The sequence below is a fragment of the Symphalangus syndactylus genome, chromosome 5, assembly GCF_028878055.3.
Source record: "Symphalangus syndactylus isolate Jambi chromosome 5, NHGRI_mSymSyn1-v2.1_pri, whole genome shotgun sequence".
NCBI classification, from domain to species: domain Eukaryota; kingdom Metazoa; phylum Chordata; class Mammalia; order Primates; family Hylobatidae; genus Symphalangus; species Symphalangus syndactylus.
The window spans coordinates 145,702,417-145,724,657 of NC_072427.2; the positions used below are offsets into that span (position 1 = coordinate 145,702,417).

The 22,241-nt window shown below is 36.2% G+C and overlaps 3 protein-coding genes across 3 annotated transcripts in view; 1 reads left to right on the forward strand and 2 right to left on the reverse strand.

Moving 5' to 3' along the window:
• Positions 1-2,962, forward strand: part of CLEC2A (C-type lectin domain family 2 member A) — a 30,771-nt gene extending 27,809 nt beyond the window's left edge. The window contains exon 5 of the mRNA XM_055277002.2: positions 2,662-2,962. Within this exon, the coding sequence (XP_055132977.1) occupies positions 2,662-2,734 (73 nt within the window). The 3' untranslated portion in view covers positions 2,735-2,962. The remainder of the gene's footprint in view (positions 1-2,661) is intronic.
• Positions 1-3,286, reverse strand: part of CLEC12A (C-type lectin domain family 12 member A) — a 95,357-nt gene extending 92,071 nt beyond the window's left edge. The window contains exon 1 of the mRNA XM_063639672.1: positions 3,042-3,286. The gene's annotated coding sequence lies outside the window, so the exon portion shown is untranslated. The remainder of the gene's footprint in view (positions 1-3,041) is intronic.
• A 1,506-nt stretch (positions 3,287-4,792) lies between these two features.
• KLRF2 (killer cell lectin like receptor F2) lies at positions 4,793-20,360 on the reverse strand. Its single transcript, XM_055277003.2, has 6 exons — positions 20,219-20,360; positions 16,828-16,926; positions 13,078-13,125; positions 8,710-8,858; positions 8,339-8,451; positions 4,793-6,239 (listed from the first exon to the last, which is right to left on the reverse strand). The coding sequence occupies exons 1-6, from the start codon at positions 20,286-20,288 to the stop codon at positions 6,095-6,097; spliced, it is 624 nt and encodes a 207-aa protein (XP_055132978.2). The 5' UTR covers positions 20,289-20,360; the 3' UTR covers positions 4,793-6,094.
• Positions 20,361-22,241: the final 1,881 nt, after the last annotated feature.

The window sequence follows — 22,241 nt, forward strand, 5'->3', positions numbered from 1 at the left end:
GCTATTCACAGACAATTGTTGTCTTGTTTTAATCCTTTTCAAAGACGGTTTATAATAAGCTATAGAACTTTGACAGGTGCTCTTAAATACAGATCTCTGATAACTTTAGAAATTATGACATTGGAATAAAGAAAACTGTATAGAGCCCATGAAGAGCTGAAATGTTCATGAATGTCAAGCAAAACAAGAATTAACTAAATAAACTGTACTCAGAAAGCTGAAGCAACCTTTTTAACCTTTGCTTGGAATATTGCTGATCCTTGTTTTGTTTTGCAGAGTCAACATTATTTTGAACTATTTACGGCCTTTAATAATTAAATAAGGTGTACACTCCTGTAATCAAGACCTGGAGCATGTTTTTTTCTCTCTGCCTGGTTCCTCTAGAATTTGGAAACTATCTGTGAGTGTTCTTAACTTATAGCAATACGGTTGTTTGCATCAGTGCAATAAGAATCCATTTTTCTTTTGCAACAGGACACAATTGGAGAAAGTGTTTATTTTACCAACACTTTGACTGGAAGGCTAAACTTCCCTTTAAGGAGTCAATCTCGAGTTGCAGAGCCAATAAAAGCCCAGTGGGGAAACTGGCCTCATACCCTTGCCTACTCAGTCCCTGTACAGGGCTCCTGACCTGTGGTCAGTAAAGAATGTCACTTTCTAACAGATCTAGAAGCTCCAAGTTTATCCTGGGACTTTAAGAAGGGAGGATCACCCAACTCATAGGTTTTTGAGGATGCAAACCCATGACTGGGCTGGGCTTTAAAAGGTCTTATCTGAGATTCCTCGTGGAACAAATTTCCATCAAAGCCAATCCAAAAGGCCTATGTAGAAATAGTAATTCTTTCTGCACTTTATGCAAATAATCAGGCCGAGCATAAAACTAAAGTCTATTTTGGAAAAAACTCAGTCCTAGGATGATTTGTGTTTTTTTTTTTAACAAAAATGAGGACTGCAGAGACAGAACTATATTTCAAAGCTTATACATTTGTTATTAAATTCTAAAATCACTAGTTGTTTCGAAGTTTTTGCCTATATTGTAGACTAATCCTGCATGTCCCTGTGAAGCAACCAGCAATCTCTGGCTGCAGGTCAGAAAGAACAAGAGGGATGGGTAATGTAAAAATCTGGATCAATATTCTAGCTCTGAGCAATTATCCTGCAAATCCTGCCAGGTGATGGGAATAAATAGGGTGCCCATCACCCGAAGGTTTCCTTTGTGGGAAAGTAAGACAAAGGGAGCTAACCAAAGCCAAGCAGCATGCACCCAAATCCTAGCAACATAACTATAGCCACCAGTTAGCCGGGTATGTCACAAGACATTCTTTCCTCTCCCTTGTTGGAGGAGGACTCAGTTCCACACTTTCACCTTAGCATTTAACTTCTGATAAGGAGTCCATGCAACTCCTCTGAGACATGTCTTTGTCCCAGACTCAATTCTAAGCTTCAGGTCAAAGCCCTAGGAAAGAAAACTGGATCTGAGGGATCCAGAGGCAGATGATAATGGAAGTTAAAAGGCACAGTGCAGGTGAGTGTGGCTGGTTCCTGCTGATTAAGGCAACCCCAAGCTTCCTGTTTCATGGATAAAGACCACATTGACGGCTGGGCGCGGTGGCTCACGCTTGTAATCCCAGCACTTTGGGAGGCCGAGGCGGGCGGATCACAAGGTCAGGAGATCGAGACCACGGTGAAACCCCGTCTCTACTAAAAAATACAAAAAATTAGCCGGGCGTGGTGGCGGGCGCCTGTAGTCCCAGCTACTCGGAGAGGCTGAGGCAGGAGAATGGCGTGAACCCGGGATGCGGAGCTTGCAGTGAGCCGAGATTGCGCCACTGCACTCCAGCCTGGGCGAAAGAGCAAGACTCTGTCTCAAAAAAAAAAAAAAAAAAAAAAAAAAAAAAAAAGACCACATTGATATCCATGGCCTAAATGAGGTTTAGGGAACTCCAAGGCTACTGACAGTAGGTAGGAAAGAGACGTAGGTTAGAGTGGACATTTCCTATTCTTTAGCCTCTGCTGCTTCAGTGGTGAAAGCCGCTTTGGCACTCTTGGCAGGACCTGCCAATGTCACTGGGACTCAGGGATGCAAAGATGGAAAAGGGAAAAAGGTTGCTCTTCCTTTTCTCCCTCACATATCCTGGGTATCTGCTAGGAAGAGAAGGGAGTCAGGGACACCTGCTCCCCTCTTTCTGGATGGCAAGCCATTCAACTTCAGTCTGTGCCCCTTTCAAATCTATCCTGGACCCCTGGGACTCCTTTAAAAAAATGCCTTATTTTTCCTTTCTTCTCCTCTGTTCTCTCTTCACAGTTAGGTACTTGTGTCTCCTTGCTATGAGATACTCCTCTCAGTTAGGTAATTGTGTCTCTGTACTATGGGACACTCCCCTCAGATACATCCTCCAAAGTGGAAAAGGTTAATTTCTCAAACCTTAAACTAGTAGGCTTAGGACTGGGCTCAGGGGAAGGGAACCCAGGAGCCCAACATGCCTGCAAAAGGGGAAATATTTTTTTTTTTTTTTTTTTTACCAGTAGGGCTTTTCACCTCCCTCTCCCTGTGCAAACTGATAAAAGGCCTCAGAATTTTCGAGCCATTCTTACTCCTCCCCTTGTTTTGTTTTGATATATGTTTTCTAATAATCCGGTTTTGTCTGTTCTTGCCTTCAGGCCATCAAATTCCAAATGGTCATGCAACCGGAGCCTCCGACAATGGCTTCTTCTGCTGGGACCCCTTAGATAGGCCTCTGAGGGAGCTCTGACTGCAGTTTCCCCAAAACAGTGCCCCCTGTCGGCAGGAAGCAGTTAAATCAGTCTTCATCCTTACCCTTAATATAACGGCAGTTAGATGTACTTCTTTAGAGGGGGTAAATTTATCAATTTAGAGCAATTCATCCTCCTCTTTCCATCTTTGATTCACAGTTAATAGGCTATAAATTTTGATAATGTAGAATAAACTACAGAAAACTTCTTGAAGGAGTTAATTGCCTCATTTACATAGTGGACACAGCTGTTGCATTTATTATGAAATGTTTTAAATAAGTTCTTACCAACATGCCAGGGGTTTGGTCTAGGTCCTGTTGCTCACCATACAGAATGCCAGTCACTAAGATGAGTTTCGCCAGGAAAGAAGGCAATTGGAGGCCGGGCACGGTGGCTCACGCCTGTAATCCCAGCACTTTGGGAGGCCGAGGTGGGTGGATCACGAGGTCAGGAGATCAAGACCACAGTGAAACCCCGTCTCTACTAAAAATACAAAAAATTAGCTGGGCGCGGTGGCAGGCACCTGTAGTCCCAGCTACTCGGAGACGCTGACGCAGGAGAATGGCGTCAACCCGGGAGGCGGAGCTTGCAGTGAGCCGAGATCGCGCCATGCACTCCAGCCTGGTCGACAGAGCGAGACTCTGTCTCAAAAAAAAAAAAAAAAAAAAAAGGCAATTGGGCAATTGGGTGCTGTAGTCAAGAAGAGTGGGAGGTAAAGTTTCAAACCTGTCTCCTTGACAAACTAAAATTGGGGTTTACATACCAGGGAAGGCAGGAAAAAAATACTAGGAAGAAGTAAGAAAGCAATGGATGAGGGGTCTGGCGTATGATTGGATGTGGTGATCTGATGAGTTTCTGTTCCTCACTTGAGGGTCAGTTTCCCGAGGACGGATCTCAGATAAGACAAACCTGAGTTTCACTTTTGAGGACCAGGGGGGTCAATTTCTATGTTTATTCAAAAAAGTCATAAATATCAGTTCTATGAGGAAATTGGGCTGGTTTCAAAATGAGAGGAAAAGTAAACTTTATATAGAATTTCATTTAGAAAAATAAAGTAGTTGGATTAAATATAAGTTTGATAAAAGGGGAATGAACTATGGCATCACATTAAAAACAAGCCACATGGCAAATTCCTTCAAATAGTCATTTTATGCTTACTGCATTTTAGTACTTTATTGCCAGCTGTAAGTTTGATTTCTTTTTAATGAAAATTGAGAACACTTAACTTGGAGGAAATGACAGTGAAAGAAATGGCATAACTATAGCCATGTGCCTGGTCTATTTTCCACCAAATGTTTAGAAGGAGTTAAAATCCAAGGAATAGAAAACACATATGATAGAGGCAGTAGGCAGATAAGGGCGGATCCCCAGAGAATCTCTGACCCACCCCAAAAGTGTTTACATCAGACGCTTTTGTGTAGATGAGGGAACCTACCCAGGGCCTTGTCTGGTCATGCCCACGATGGACTGGGGGCCTGCTTGCACACTGGGAGAATGGGGTAGAGCCACCGAGAATTCAAAGCTTATGCAGACAGGAGGAGCCTGGCCGCTTCAGCTTGTGTGTGTGATCGCCTGGTATTCAATCTGTGAGGTGGCACTGTTGGCAGGATGCCTCCCCTGGCTTTTTTTTTTTATACTGAGCGTTTTCTTTTGATAAATTCTTCTCTCCTCACTTTTCAATGTGTCCACGTGCCTAATTTTTCCTGGTCGTGTGACAAGAACCTGGATTTTAGCTGAACTAAGGAGCAAAAGATCCTGCATCACGTACACAGAAAAAGAGGCAGAATTAGATTAAATTTAATTTTTTAATATACTGAAAAAATAAGGTTTTGTGTTTTTCTGTTAAAAATAAAACCCACAGAAACAGAGAATAGCATGCTAGTTTCCAGGGGGTAGAGGGAAAGGGAAATGGGAAATTGCTGCTCAAAGCACAGAAAGCAAGATGAGTAAGTTCTAGAGATCTCTTCTACAACATAGTACCTACTATTAACAATTTAGTAACGTGCACTTTAAAATAATTGAGAGGCTGGACACGGTGGCTCACGCCTGTAATCCCAGCACTTTGGGAGGCCGAGGCAGGTGGATCACTTGAGGTCAGGAGTTCAAGACCAGCCTGGCCAACATGGTGAAACCTCGTCTCTACTAAAAATATAAAAATTAGCTGGGCATGGTGATGCATGCCTGTAATCCCAGCTACTCAAGAGGTTGAGGCACAAGAATCACTTAAACCTCGGAGGCGGAGGTTGCAGTGAGCCAAGATTGCGCCACTGCACTCCAACCTGGGCAACAGAGTGAGACTCCGTCTCAAAAAAAAAAAAAATTAAGAGACTATATCTCGTGTTGCGTTCTTATAAAAATAAAAGCAGACAGACACAAAAGAACATAAGGACATATTTGAAGGTGATGGATACGTTTAGTACCTGAGCTGTGGTGATGGCATCTCAAGTGTATACAAACTCACCAGAAAGTAAAAATTAAGTATGTGCAATATTTTGTATATCAATTTGACCTCAATAAAGCTTTAAAGAATAAAGACATATATTAAAAATAAAAACAAGTTATTGTAGTTTTTTCATTTAGAAGCATTACGTTAAAATTTTGTATTTGGATAGAAAAAGAAATAAATTTGTATTTCACTAAAGAAAAAGAATAGGCACTGTTAACATCCATACATATTTCTTTCAATTCTTAATTTACATGCACAGATTTGCTTTTTTTTTTTTGAATATTTGGCCACATGAGTTTATTTTATTTTATTTGAATACATTTAAAGGGTACAAGCATAATTTTGTTACATGGATATATCACAGAGTGGAGAAGTCTGAGCTTTTAGTTTATCCATCACCTAAATATTGTACATTATACCCAGTAGGTAATTTCTCATTACCCACTCCCCACCAAACACTTCAGGCTATAATACACAGATGAAAAATTCAGAATTCCATGCTTCAAATATTATATTTGTACATATACTGCTTCTTTCCTTCCAATCTACCACATAGCACATATAGCCAAATAACATTCCTTTAAAGTCGTTTTATTCCATGCTATTTTAAATGCAAAAAAATCAAACTATTAAATAACTATTAAAATAATTACTAATTTTTTATTTAGCTTTTATTGTCAATGCCATGGAAAAGACAAACCAGAAATCCAAGTATAGAGTAAAAGTTCTGTTCAGAAGTTGTCTTTATAGTCAATCAGGATAAAATACTTTTCTCCTATTTAGATGATGTCTGTTAGCAGAAACTTTCTGTTAGCAACTTTACCTAAAAATCTTAAATCTTTAAAATCTGGCTCTGCTTTAACATGCAAAGTATTTCTATATTTTGTTGTACATTTACACACCACTGGTTCTATTGGGCGTCAAGATTGCATTTCTCTGGCAAATGCCTTTAAATGTGGAGCTACAGTCTTCAGAATACACCCACTTTCCTGTGATAACGGCACAGCTCCTGTCATCAGTTGGTCCAATCACCGAAAACCTAAGAGATAAAGGACAGATTTTTGAGCATTTATCTTAAAATGATGGTAGTATCTTTTAAAGTTTTCTCCAGCCAAACTTTTATAGGTAATTCTTCAGCAGCTGAAGTTTTTCAGAGGTTTTAGAATGGAATTTTCATTGCTAATGCAGCCTCTTTTCCTCTTTCCTATCTTAGTAACAACACCCTGAAAGCTCAGACTAGACTAGAAGACATCCCAGTTTCTTCCTTACCTCTGAAACCTCTCATTATATATACCTGCAAGACCTGAGTATTCTATTTCCAGATTATCTCTTCTATCCACTCACTTCTCCCAGCTTCTCAACTTAGACTCAAGCTACCATTATCTCTCCCTTATCTCTAGCCATAGCCTTCGAACTGACCTCCATAATTTCAATTTTGTTTCCTATCTATTAATTTTCCACATAGCAGCATAAATAATTTTTTATAAGGTAAGTAGATGCCAAAATGGAAGTTTTCAATAGAAACTACATAGTGATAGATAACGCTATAACGATGTGAGTTGGGAGGCAGTCGCCCAAGATTTTGTTAAGTCAAAGTAAAAACTGTTAGATGACTCTTAAATTCTTCATATAACTTCCACAGTATAAGGTTAGGATGATTCACAATGTATAAATGGAATGCCTTTGAAGACACCTATTTCGTAAACTGTTCTTTCTAGTCACTAATGATTGTTTAAGAAAATACAGACTGAACACTGTTATAACCACCTGCATATGTGTTGTTTTCCTTAAATGATAAGATAAAAGCTTTTAAAAGGGACATTTTAGCTTTATAGTAATGCTGGTTTCCAAAAAAGTAAAAAATAATATTAATTATAATAAAAATTAGTAATAAATCTTACTTCTTTTCAAGTATTGCATTAAAAGCAGGTCCAGGAAATGGATACTACTTCATCCTTTAGTTTTATGTTTATGAAGGATGATAATAAATGTAGAATAGATGTATCCAGGAGTAGATGAATCTCTAAACTGAAATGAACTATGACTCCATGGCCTTTGCTCCAAACTTACCACATCTCAAGTGTTTTGGTAGTATGACTAGTAACTGAAAGCATAGAAGAAAATGTCTAAATGTGACACCAGAATTTTAAAGCCCTCTTACATGCAATACCTCATATTGTTCACATAAGAACAATGTGAAGAAAGTATCATGGATCTTTTTATACAGATAAAGAAGCAGGTATCAGGCTGGGAGTGGTGGCTCACACCTGTAATCTCAGCAGTTTGGGAGGCTGAGGTGGGTGATAGTTTGAGCTTAGGAGTTGGAGACCAGCCTGGGCAACATGGCAAAACCCCATCTCTACAAAGCATACAAAAAATTAGCCAGGTGTGATGGCACCACACCTGTAGTCCTAGCTACTCTGAGGCTGAAGTGGGAGAGTTGCTTGAGCCCGGAAGGTCAAATCTGCAGCGAGCCACAATCATACCACTGCACTCCAGCCTGAGCCACAGAGCAAGGCACTGCTGGAAAAAAAAAAAGAAAGAAGGAAGGAAGGAAGGAAGGAAGGAAGGAAGGAAGGAAAAGAAAGAAGGAAAGAGAAAGAAAGAAAGAAAGGAAGAAAGAAAGAAAAGAAAGAAAGAGAAGAAAAGAAAAAGAAATGGATATCAACAAGTTTAGTTGAATTTCTGAAGGGCAAAATTTTTAAATTCATGCTTTCTGATTTCAACTCCAGACCTGTCTACATATTCCAGCTTTTATTTATAGGTGAATTTTGTCTTTGCTTTTGCCACATGAAAAGTATTTGCATAAAATTATTTCAAATGAGATTTAAATCAGCTTAGAAATTTAAAAATTATTATGAATTTTGGACAATTAAAATGCCAGGTGACAAAATGAATACTTTCCATCTCATTTTTCAAAATTAGTGAATGTTAAAGAAGAGAGGAAGCAAAGAAAAAAAAGGGGGGGGGGAAGGAAAGAAAGAAAAGAAAGAGCTAAAAAGGAAAAAGGAGAAAAAAATTTAAAGATAAGGGAAAACAGAGAAAGAAGGAAAAAAAGAATGGAAAGTGAGGAAGTTTAATACAAAAATTATTATATAAATAAACATTAGCACCCTTCCCTTACAAATAACTACTCACAATTCTGGAACTAAAAAGTGTTCATCTATCCACATCCATAGGTTCCCTTGGAATGTAACATATAGTCCAATCCAACCAAAATGTCCAGGTTTTAAACTGTTCTGTATGAACTCCTGCAGAGGAAATAGTGTATTTATTCATTCATTTGTTTAAAAAAATTTTGATGCCTTCTATAGTGTAAGTCTCTGTGCCGGCATTAATAAAATATATTTTTTCGTATGCATTAGCATTTTTTCACGAGCAATAGTAACTGCATTGTGGCTAACACATGTTCAACAGCAACGACAATAAACCTCCCATGCTCCTTAGGCAGTGAACTTGCACCTAGCCATTTTTCCTTGTGCAGTTAGATCCTGTTTTTGATTTCTCACCAGCTCATCCAAATTTTGAATCACCAGTAAATGTGCCTGTAGCTGTGTACAATCACGTTGACTCTCTTTCCACGTTTTAAAAGAAGTTGAAAACCAGTAACATTTCCCTTTGTTCAGCAGCCAGTCATTTGGGCACAAATAATTGTGTCCTAAAGGAAAATATAGGGGAAAATTAATTAAACTTTACAGCCAACAGGGAAAATATAAATATTATCAAATGTGACTACCTGGAAAATAAATTTTTCCAACTCATTTTTTTTTTGGTCAATAAAAAGCAGTTCAGGCTAGGTGCAGCGGCTCACACCTGTAATCCCAGCAATTTGGGAGGCTGAGGTGGGTGGATCACCTGAGGTTGGGAGTTCAAGACCAGCCTAACCAACATTGAGAAACCCCGTCTCTACTAAAAATACAAAATTAGCCGAGCATGGTGGCCCATGCCTGTAATCCCAGCTACTTGGGAGGCTGAGGCAGGAGAATCGCTTGAACCTGGGAGGTGAAGGTTATGGTGAGCTGCGATCGAGCAATTACGCTCCAGCCTGGGCAACAAGAGCGAAACTCTGTCTCAAAAAAAAAAAAAAAAAAGGAGTTATGTAAAATGAGAATAATTTACTAACCTGTGTATTTCCAGGAGTTGGGCAGGGTTTTGGATGATGGAGTAGGGGAGAACAAAGCCTGTGAATTCTGATCCCCATAATCAGAGGAAGCAAATTATAACATTTTTGACAGTTGATTACCAACTGAAAAAGTAAAAGCTTATTATTTAATTTCCTCCACTATCTGGTTCTAATTCCTTTGACATTTCAAGATTGTCTTTACAACCTGCACTTCATGTCTGTGAGATTACTTACTATTACTGATGCATTGGGTACTTATTCTCCTGTGTTTTTCGTTCATACTGTTCCCTTAGTCTTGAATAGCCTCCTCTTCCTTCTTTACCCACTAACTTTTTATTTAATGTACAATTATATTTCCACCTCAAAAAGGAAGCCTTGAACCAGTCAATTTCTGCTATCTGTAAGACTCAACACAGAGAAACCATAATTGATACCTTTGCTAAAGCAAAGGACAAATGGTTTACATCCTATTCACTTGTAAACATCTCCATATCTTCCACCTGATTGGAAGTTTTGTGAGATGGGACTGTCATATTCATCTTTGACTCACTTATCATTTAGTACTTTGTATGTAATAAATGCTTATTGTTGAATGTTGAATGGTTGGATTAAATATTTCTAAGTTAAAACATCATATTTTCATTGTTAATATTTTAGTCTGTCAACTATGACCCTAAAATTTTATTTAAAAATTACTTTTAGAAATTAAACTATATGTCCAGCTAAGATTAAAAAAGTATATGAGCAGGTATAATTTGAAGAAGGTTATTATGACCTAAATATAGATTTATGAAACTTCACATATATTCTTAAGTCATTAATACATGCTGTATCAGGGCAAGTGTCGCCAATGCTGAAAAATTATAATTTAAAAAAAATTGAAAAGATTCAGGATAACTAAATTGTAATTTCAGTTGTACAAATACATAGTTGTTTGCTAAAAGGTATGAAATGACCTCTAATATACCTCCCAAGTTATGATTTGAGAGGGGATATTTATTAACTATTATTAGTGAGAATGTGCCACTTGGATGAAGTAATTTTATTATGTAGATATTGACAGACTGGTCAATGAAGTACCTACCACTGGAGTGCTGCAAAACACAATGAAAAAACTCCAAATGATGAGTGTAGCATTGTAAAACACCAAAAGATGCAAGATGTGGACACTAACTGTCCAAAAGAGTTATTGTAGGTAACTCAGATTTAAGTCCCATCTTCTAAAAGAAGAAGAAATACAGGATGAAAATTGAGAAAAACATTTATTGAGCAACTCTTTATATCAATTGCTCTCTTAGATGCTTTACATAATAATAACAACATACACATATAGCCATTGTTGTGGGCCAGGCAGGTTTCTAAGCACCTTATATACACTTAGTTTCTAAAATAACTTTGTAGAGTTAAGTGACACCAGGAAGTATGAAAAGGAAAATTCAGAATATGAGAAATTGTGCCCAACCATGACCTACCTTTTGACAAATAAATGGCAAAAAAAAACTAAAAGGAGGGGACAAGTGTCTATAAATTAAGACTCAAGAGGCATATTAACCAAATGCAATTAAAGTCTTTGATTATAATTCTAAGAAATCAAATGAAAAGAAAAAAAGACATTTTAATGCTGACTATTAGAGGATATTAAGAAGTTATTGCTAGTTTTGTTAGGAATTGTGGTAGACAGAATTCTAAAATGACCCCATAGGTCCAGCCTCTGGTGCACATGACCTGTGTAATTTATTCATAACTATGGGTAAGACCTGTGAATATGATGAAATATCACTCACATAATTAGGTTATATTAGATAGCAAGATGATGGGATTTTGAAAACAAAAGAAGGGTCCCCATCTGTTGATTTTGAGTTAATCTAAAGAAAGATTATCCCAAGTAGGTCTGGCTTAATCAGATGTAAGTCCATGAAAGAGGGCTGAGGCCTTTCCTGAAGAGAGAGAGAACTCCTGTTGCCTTTAAAGAATTCAGCTTCCATGTTTCGAGAGGGTGTACAAGAGTGACACGTGGCAGAGAAATGCAGAGGCCTCCAGAAGCTTAGAGGAGTCATAGCTGAAAGCCAGAAAGAAAGCAGTATCCTATACCCTACAACCACAAATAATTGTGCCAACACCATAAGAGAGAGCTTGGAAGAGGAACCTCAGCTCTAGAAAGATGGGTGGTCTGGCCAACATCTACACTGCATTGCCTGTGAGACCCTGAGCAGAGGACTTAATTAAACTGTGCCCTGACTCCCAACTCATGGGAACTGTGAAGTAACAAGTATATGTTGTTAAACTGCTGAGTGTGTGGTAATTTATTATATATCAATCAAAAACAAATGCAAGAGTTATAGTGAGATTGTGATTGTGTTAAGCAAAAGGAGCCTTTAGCTATAAGATTCACATATTGAAGTATTTAAATATTCAATGGTATAATATCTAGTCGCTACTTTAATATAATCTAGTTTGAGGGAGTGATGATGGTGGAGATATAGATGGAAAATATTGATTATGTATTGATAATTATTGATGCTGTTTTAAAGGTACAAGAAGATTTATTATACAATTCTCTCTACTTTCATGTATATTTATATAATAAAAATTTCAGTATATAATAAAAAATAAAATCCTATTGAGTCGGTGTCATTATTACCTCCAATTTACAGATGAAGAAATTGAGGTACATAGGGATTATTTAACTTTATATATTGATACAGCATATAAATATCAGAACTGAAACTCTAACTCTGTTAGCTCAGTTCTATAGCCTATGTTCTTATCCACTGCACTATACTGCCTCCACACTGTATTACTGTATTAGTCAGAGTTCTCCATAGCCACAACCAATGGCATTTACATATATGTATATATGTGTGTGTATACACACACACACACGCACACACACATATATACACATATATAGAGAGATTTAAGGTATTGTCTCATATAATTGTGGGGGCAGGCAAGTCCAAAACGTACAGAATAGGCTAACAGGATGAAAACCCAGGAAAAATTAATATTATATCTTCAGTCTGAAGGAAGTCTGGAGGTCAAAATCCCTCTTCCTTTGGGGACCTCAGTAGTTTTTCCAAGACTTTCAATTGATTGGATAAGATCCACCCACATTATGGAGGATAACCCATTTCACTCAAAACCTACAAATGCAAAATCCAATTTCATCTAAAAAATATCTTCCCAGTGACATCTAGACTGGTATTTGACAAACTGCCTGGGTATTGTGGCCTAGCCAAGTTGACACAGAAAATTAATCACAGTTTGTTTAATCCACATGAAATATTCTATGATACAGTTATTATTATAATATCCTCATTTGAAAGTTTAAAAAACTATGTTTAATTTGCCTAAATTCATGTGAAGAGTTGGTTGAAATCTCTTGATTCAAACATAGGTCTATCTCAAGCCCACACTCTTCGCACTACAGCCAACAGCCATTACATGGCACACCTATCAGTGGATACTCGATAAATATTTGGCAAGTTAGGTATGGCAGGAAATCCACTATCATCCTGTTGTTGACTCACTAAAACCCTATTTTTTTTCCTCCTAGAAATCACCACAATCGTCCTGCCTTTCAACCATTTGATACACAGCAGTGGCACTGAGGAAGAGGATGTCCTTTTCAGTCCCATACCTGTCTCCACCAGTGCTGTTGGCTTACTCTGTAACATGGGTGAATACAGGAAGAGGGAAGTCAAAACTGAATTTACCCCTAAGAGTAGCACATAACAAACAAAAAGAGTATTACCTGATAGACTGCTGATGTTTACATTCTGGGAGAAATCCATTTTTTTATCCGCTCTCAGTGCAAAGAAAAGATATGAGAAACATTTAAAAATTAATAGCAATCTAGGTACATGAGAATAAAGTACCAGCAGAAAATGAAGGCATACTAATAAAAATTGTGAGTTTCTCTTCTCCTATGCATCCACTCCTCTTCTTCCCCAGATTTAACTACATTTCGCCGTATCTGTTTTTAGTCCTTTAAGTGCAAATCACAATTCTATTTTTTAATTTTTATTATTTTTATTTATTTTTTTGAGATGGAGTCTTGCTCTGTTGCCCAGGCTGGAGTGCAGTGGCACGATCTCGGCTCACTGCAAGCTCTGCCTCTCAGATTCACACCATTCTCCTGCCTCAGCCTCCCGAGTAGCTGGGACTACAGGCGCACACCACCACGCCCAGCTAATTTTTTGTATTTTTAGTAGAGATGGAGTTTCACGATATTAGCCAGGATGGTCTCGATCTCCTGACTTCGTGATCCGCCCGCCTTGGCTTCCCAAAGTGCTGGGATTACAGGTGTGAGCCACCATGCCCAGCCTCCAATTCTAAATATTATGTGAGATCTTAGACTTCATATATAATATTACATTTTTGTATATATTTTTTTCCACTGGACTTTTTAATTGACATTCTTTTTTCTTTTCTTTTTTTTTTTCATTTTTATTAGTATTCTTAACCTTTTTTTTTTTTTTGACACAGGGTCTGGCTTTGTCACCTAAGCTGAAGTGCAGTGGGCCTGATATCACGGCTCACTGCAACATCTGGCTCCTTAGTTCAAGCCATCCTCTTGCCTCAGCTTCCCAAGTAGCTGGGAGTACAGGTGCACACTTCCACACCCAGCTAAGTTTTGTATATTTTTTTATTAGGGATGGGGTTTCGCTATGTTGTCCAAACTGGTCTGGAACTCCTGGGCTCAAGCGCTCCACCTGCCTCGGCCTCCCAAAGTGCCTAGTCTTGATCTTATTTTCCCTTGTTGCAGACCAAACAAAAAAAAATCTTTTGACCATATCATCAAGTTCCTTCAGCTTCCTAGTTGCATTATTTATAGTTTGTTTTCATACAGACAGAATTAATTGCTAGCTAGGAAAACAGAACAGTTGTTAATTTGAAAAGTCTTTTGATTATAATCTTGGGCTAGCTTCATTCTATCCAAAGTTAGCAACCCACCTCCCACATTCTTTTTTGCTGTTGTTATTCCAAAAGAATGAAGGGAAAAAATATTTACTTGATTACTCTTGTTTCAAATCTAAGTTAAAATCAAGATTGCTCGTAACTTTGAAGGCATTGCTCCAGTAGAATCTTTTTAGGTGCATTTAAAAATCTGATGCTAATTTGCTTTGGGAAAAAACTAATTATTTATGTAAACCCTTTAGGATTATATTTTTACTCATGATGTTCTGAAATTATCTATCTATCTATCTATCTATCTATCTATCTATCTATCTATCTATCATCTATCTAATCTATCATCTCTTTCTATGTATTATCTGTTTTTGTTTTCTGTTCCAAACTTAGTGGGTTCTTGTAAGCTGAAAACTCATGTTTTTTGGTTTTGCTTTTACTCTTGAAAAACGGTTTATATTACTTTTTTCATTATTTTATATCTACTTTTTTCACCTATTTTCTTCTTCTGGAAGCTTGTTAAAAGAGCTATTGACCTTCCTGGATAAACAGGCATTTTTTGATTTTTCCGTCTCAGATATCCTCTTATATTTATTTACATTTTTTTTCTGACATTTTGCTCTATGCTCTGGGATATTTGGTTAGCTACCATGACTTTTCAGAAGAAATGGCACAAGAAATAGCCAAGCTATGTAGTAGACCTATACACTACTCCCCTCTCTCACTCCAAAACCAAAACAAGGGGGCATACATCTTATTGCACCTACCACCAGTCCATAAATCAGGAGCTCTACCTAGCTCTATCTATATATCTCACTGTTTTAGAGAGTTCTTTTCTTTTCTTTTTTTTTTTTTTTTTGCATGATATAGGGGCAAAATCCACTGTGTAAATAGACCAACAGATTGACAAGACACCAATCAAAAAGAGCATGGCTTAGAAAGTCTTTCACTTAATTAGTTTGCTTCATTTTTTTTGGCTTTCAAAAGTTATTTTATTTTTAAATTTAATTGGTAATAAGCATTGTATGCATTAAAGAATTATCTTGTTTTAGACCTCCATTTACCCTCTGACTCTCCTCTCTGAAATGGAGCCCTGCCTTAGCTGAGCCATGATGAACAACTTTCATCTACACTGCAGCTGTCTTTTATGCTTTATTTGAACTAAGGTTCTCCCCATTGATTTATCCAATAGCATTATACTATCCACTTTTCATTTTCTTTAAAATTTTCTCCCCTTTCCATTCTATGTGCTTTGATTAATTTACTCTATTTTGCTATCTTTTCTTGTTCTATGGATAGATTACTGGGAGAGAGGAGATATAAATATTTATGATCAATACTCCATTTTGACTGGAAGCCATGAAGAATATTTTAAACTGGTCAAAATCCAAGGACAAATTTTATAGAAACACACATATTGTAATTGTTACTAATTTATTAGAATAAAAAATATGGCTAGAAAAAATATTTTTCCTACTAATAATTCATCAACGTGTCAAATTTTATTGATTTCTTCTCAATAGCGTTTTTCTTTAAAAGAATAATTATTGCATCATTTATGTCATTTTACCATTTATATTTTATTGAAGAGAAAACTGATTTACAAGAGAGCACAGTGGCCTGTAAAGATCATACTCAGTGTCTAACAAGAAATTATCTCCTGAATTTTAGGAACATTTTTAAAGCCATAGTAATTAGTACAGTGGATTCAACTTCTTAGAATTACTGGTTAACAGAAAGCAATACCTACTTAAATAGATTCATAATGACTAAAAATAGTCGTTTAACACTGAATGTTAAATAAGTGGACATTTTCAGGTAATTAGTAATTGATTTCAATATAGCATTGAACAAATTTGAGGTATATGATTGATATTTAGAGAAGAAATACATTAAGTAGAATATATATTTGGTCTGAGAAAAGTCTGGTATTTTCCCTTGTTGTATTGGGAAAAACACAAAATTGCCCAATTGCCCAATACAAATATGGATCCTTTATTAAGAAGTAAAGGATCTTCTACGCTACAGAAGTTGCTTTAGGACTCACCTATTTTTAGAAATCTCATCTCAAAAGCCCCCAAAATCTATTTCCTGTCATGTTATATGTAAAACACTACTCATTTTAGCTCACAGCCTTAAAAGCAAGACAGAAAATCAAAGAAACTATGAATTTCTTTGGTTGTTCAAATAGAATAGCTATAGTATACACATATAAGCACCACTTCAGGAAGAAAAAAGTCTGGAAGTCTACCTAAAATGATTTTAACATGGGTCTTAAAATATATATATATACTTAAATAATGATCTCACAAAGCGATACTGATGAGCAGATACTCTTTTAGTAAAAATACATTACTTTTTAAATTATGAGATAATAAAGTCAACCTCTATTAGGGGTTCTTTATAAGAAAAGATGCAGAATAAATACCAAGCTTGCATTTGAGCATTTAATTTTTTAAATTTAATATAATTTTATAATATGACATATACCAGTTTGGGGCTACAATGTAGAGCTTATCTTGGCATTAAGAGGAATGAAGGATCAACATTTATCTTCTGAAAATATTCAAATAAATAAAAATTTACTACTCACGCCAGAACTTCAGGTCAATCACTGTTATAATGAAAATAAGGATCCCAATGCATCCAAATATGAGCAGAAGACAATAATATTGTGGATATAGGGAGAAATCTGAAATGTTGAATTTTACTTCATGAATTTTAGAATTCTTGTGATTATTCACTTTATAAATATTTTTCTGTTTCATTTTTATTACAGAGACAACTCATGTTCATTTTAGATACGTCATTAGAATTTATGATTAAGTGAAAATTTAAAAATAAAAAGTCTAGAATCCCAAACTAAGGAGATACTACTATTATTAAATGTTTTGAATTGTACTGACATAGACTTGTTAATTATTTGGTGGTGTTTTTGAGGACCTAAAAATGATGTCTTAAATTCCAAACATATTATACATACAAATACATATGATATATATTATATAAATTATATATGATGTAAATATTTGTTATAACATATTATATAAAATATAAATATATACAATGTAAACATATATTATTCTATACATGTAAATTATATAGAAAGAATAATATATAAAATGTATATATCTATGTCAGGCACAATTATGTGTTTTATTCAATTTAGTGACTCACTGTCAAGAAATAAAAGAGGGAAAGAAATATTTATTAAAATTCTATTATATACCAGTCACTGTACTGGAAACATCCACATTTTATTTCACCTTACACCTGTAATGTATTATATTTTTCTGGGTTTGACTCTTTAGACAGGAATCAGTTTCAGCCTAGGTAGTATTAGATCTCCAATTAATGATGCTTATATGACATCTCTGCTATAGTATTTCATTGCATTACAGTTGGCAAGAATACTTTCCTTATAAAGGAATAAACAAGTAATCTCTAGAGAGGTTAAACAAGGACATGTATATTATAATCCTCTTTCAAATTTATCTACTTTTTTCCACATATTAGCACTTTTGAATAAATTGGATGTATACACTTTTTTCACAAAATTATGAGAGGTTCCTTTTATATGCAGACATCATATAATTAATATCTCAAATCTAGAATCATTCTAGCCAATTTGCCAGGCTAGTGGCCAAAAAGAAAGCAAAGTAATTTGAGATACTCTGATAACAATTCCCTAGTTTTTATTATTTTATTTATAAACAAGCATTTAATTTCATCACCTTGGTTGTACATTTCACAAATAGTTTGTCTTCTAAGTCATAATAAAAGTGCTGTTTCTCAAATCTAATTTCTGTGTGGATGCCTTACTTCAATAGGCTTTATGGATTTACTGCATCTGATTAGATCTATAGTATATACTTAGAGAATTTACTATATGTAGTGTACCTTTTGAAATTTACTACTCAATTGTCTGTATTACTGAGTAAGTCCAAAATAATTTTCTTTCTTTTTCTTCCCTGTAGATATTTCTGCTGTTCAAGCAAATATGGAAAGACTTCTACTGAATTGAAAATCGTCAAAATACATTTCTGCAATTTTATGAGAAAATACCAATCAAGGGTATATGGATCTGTAGTTAACAAGTGCTCTTTCCATACATGCCAGGGACGGAGACTTTAAACTTCTTGCCAAATAAGATTTATAAAAAACAGAACAATAGATCGAAAATTAATATTTTCATGTAAGCCATGATTTACATATATATCAAGCCAGGTGAACAGGGAGCTGAGTACCTGAAGTGCAGTATGCTGGCCTATCCTAGCAATGCTTGGCTAGATGCCATTGGCTTACACGGGGCTATATGAAGAAATTGCCCTACAAAATCTGCTCGTGCTACTATTGCAAGAACACCAATTGTATTATTTTATGTGCTTCACGAGAATTCAGGAAAATATTTTTTCTGATTTAGGACCAAGATTAATTATATCTATCTCAAGCAATAGGTGTAACTTTATCTTATATACAATATGAATTGAATCTTACCTAAGGGTAAGACTTCCCTTAGGTCTATAATAACAAGGAAGCTTGGAAACAAATGTATGGCAAGCACAAACATGCCTACAGTAATTTTTCTGGCCCAATTTATTTTCCCAGCCCTATCCTTCTTTTGTTCATAATTTAAATGGATATTATCTTATATTTTATGTATCAATACTCAGATTTTGTCTCTGTACACATTTGTATATTAAAAAGTAGTTTATGGACTTAAAAATCGTAAATTTAGTTTAACATCCACATAAAAGCATCATTAGGTAGATTTTTCTTACTATAAATCAAAGTATTGAGATTTAAGAAGGCTAAAAGCTTCTGCCAAGAGCCGTACATTTAGTCTGTGGGCTTTAGGGTCTGAATAATTTTTTTTTTTTTTTTTTTTATGGAGTCTTGCTCTGTCACTCAGGCTAGAGTGCAGTGGCATGATCTCAGCTGACTGCAACCTCCGTCTCCTGGGTTCAAGTGATTCTCCTGCCTCAGCCTCCCAAGTAGTTGGGATTACAGGTACACGCCACCATACCCAGCTAGTTTTTTTTTGTTTTTTTAGTAGAGACGGGGTTTCACCATGTTGGCCAGGCTGGTCTCGAATGCCTGACCTCAGGTGACCCGCCCAACCTCTGCATCCCAAAGTGCTGGGATCACAGGCATGAGCCACTGTGCCTGGCCTGCCTCAGTCAATTTAACACCAATGGTACTAGTTTTTGCTGCATGGAAGTAAGTTACCATTGAAAAAGTAAACATTTGTTCCATGATATTAAAACATAAAAAAGATCCTGAGTCTTCAGATAATAAGAAAAGTGTCATTTTATGGGGGGTGCGGGGGAAGTTTGCATTTGCTAGATATAAAATGGGATAGTACACGAGAATGTTCAATACATATGGCAGAACTGCCACTGTGACTGGTAATTCTGAATTTCTGGCTTATGTCATCTTAACTTAGGTCTTGGCTATTTCAACAAGATTGTTTTCAAAATTCCTGAAAAAACAAACAAAGCCAACCACAGAGCAGCCCTAAGGAGCAAAGATTAACGTTTTTTTGTTTTTTTTTTTCTCTCTTCTCGCATTCCCAGTGGATTGTTCTACCAATCCCATAGGGCTTTTATGAAGATTAAAAATATTATATACGTATAAGCATAAATATATATAAGCATATATCTATGCTTTAAGTTTATATAAACTTTAAGTTTCGTAGGAGGAAGTTTCTGTAAAAACACAATTTTTCAGCCTTTTCTTTGAAAGTTGTGTTCTTATGCTACAACACACAGGATTACACATTGTCATATTAGCATTTCTCTTACCTCATGGCTCTGAAAATGCAGCCTTTTTATTGTTGATGCTCTCATGAATCTAAATAATCTAACAGACAATTTATATTCCTTATTATGATCAATTTTAAGACGTTTAAAAATTCTAAGATAATTCTCTTCCTAGAAGAATAATGAAATTTTAAATGTGGTGATGGGGAGCAATATTCCTACCTTTAGATTTCTGCTTCGATTTACAACGATTCTTGAAACTCAGCATCATATACCCATCTTCATTCTCCATCTCTTCAAATGTTTAATGTCTTATTATCCAGAAAATAGTACAAAGAAAATGGAAACTAATCTCAACCTTGGATATGCCTCTTTGGCACAAGTTACCAAAAGAAAACTAAAAGGAAGGCCAAAAATAGTCAAAATTTACTGAGACACAGATGTCTAAAACCACACAGGATGTGTTGGTAAATGAAAATGGATATAAGCTTGTTAATATCTGGCTACAATTCTGTGAATTTCAAGGTAAAGGTAGCTAGTGTGTTCTACTGTTTTCAACAAATGGACTTGTGTGTTCCTGCCACTTGCGTGCGGTGTATTAGAAACATAATTCCTTCCTTCATGTCTTTTACAATAAAGTAAGAGAAAAAATAAAATAAAACAAATAATCTCTAAACAAACAAAACAAAGGTCTAGGTAAATAAAAATTCAAATTAAAAAAGTTAAAATAGCCATATTGCTATTTGGGACATATTTGACTAGTAGGGTCCAAATAACAATGGTTAGATGGGACAAAATAGGAAAATAAAAGATCAGCAAGTCTCAAGTTAGTGAAAATAGGAATCACTTGGAAAGAATTTAACTTTTTAAACTTTTTTGTTTGTTTGTTTGTTTTTCAGAAAACGCCAGACAGATTTTCCTTCAGTAGGTGTGGCAGTTTATTTTGTGTCAACTTGGCTGAGTCACAGAGAGTCCAGATACTTGATCAAACATCATTCTGCTTATTTTTGTGAGGGTGTTTTTGGACGGGATTCATATTTAAATAAGTGACCTTCAAGTAAGGCAGATTTGCCTCCTCTGTAATGTGACTGGGCCTTATTGAGTCAGTTGGAGCCTTGAATAGAACAAAAAGACTTGTCTTCCCTGAGTGAGAGAGAATTCTCCAGCAATGGCCTTCAGACTTTATCTGTGGCATTAGCTCCTCCTAATTCTACGGACAGTGGACTTTGCACTTGAATTGAGCCTTCCTAGGTACCCAGTCTGTCCATGCCCACTTGCAGAATTTTGACTTACCAGCCTCCATAATCACATGCCTTATTTTATATATATTTTACTTAACACACACACACACACACACACACACGTTAATGGTTCTGTTTCTGCTACATGGCCACTAGATATCAATCCATTGATTTAACACCAGAGTATCTGGGGAAAGTGGCTGACTGTTTCCCACAGCACATGTTGTGTTCACCTGATTATTGAGTCTTCTCCTCAACACTGGATGTCACTTGCGAGTATTTACATAGGAATGAATATTTACACACGCCGTGTCCATTCTGCATGATCTCTATATGTACCTCTTAGCTTCTCATTCATTCTTCTGTTTTGTTCTTTTTGAGTTTCTGACAAGCCATCTCACCTATTAGTTTCTGATGAGACCATTTAGATTTATTTCTGAGTGCTTATCCTTCCTGTCAGGTGCACAACCAGACATATCATCCAAACTTCTGTTCCGTGGGAAGACTTACCTTCACTTCTGTCTTTCACAGTCTTCTCTTGAATGGGACTGTAGTGTGGCATCTATTCCAGCTGCCGTATTTTACATATCCACTGATAAACCTATTTTTTTCAACTACTTCAGTGTAAGATCGTACAGAACCCTCTTTTCCATCCCCAACCTGGGCCATAGGTATGGTTGAGGTGGAGATAGCAAAGGAATGCGAACAGGTGCCATCGGAGTCTGAGCCATCTGCTCATGCAGTTTACTGTGCTTCTTTCGAACTGTTCAGGCCTTGCCTCCAAAATGCCACAATTATGTTTGTGATAAAATGCTTCTGTGCACTTCTAAATATAGGGTTCATTGGGTCAAAGTGGTCAGGTTGAATCAAGTTAATGGTGGTGAACATATATCTTATAAAAATATATGGTAGGTTTACTGCCTACTTTTCGCCAGGAACAGTTGGCATGATAGCATCAATGTAATGAATCTATTGTGTGCAACCAGTTCTGAGGTATAACATGT

Bases quoted from the DNA above. Each gene is read 5' to 3' on its own strand.
- KLRF2 (XM_055277003.2), bottom strand. From the start codon at position 20,288: ATGGAGAATGAAGATGGGTATATGATGCTGAGTTTCAAGAATCGTTGT. The intron at 13,126-16,827 runs GTGAGTAGTAAA...CACTGAGAGCGG, and splicing joins GATTGACCTGAAGTTCTGGC to ATAAAAAAATGGATTTCTCC. The intron at 6,240-8,338 runs GTGAGTAGTTAT...TTTATCTCTTAG, and splicing joins CACTTTTTAGTTCCAGAATT to GTTTTCGGTGATTGGACCAA.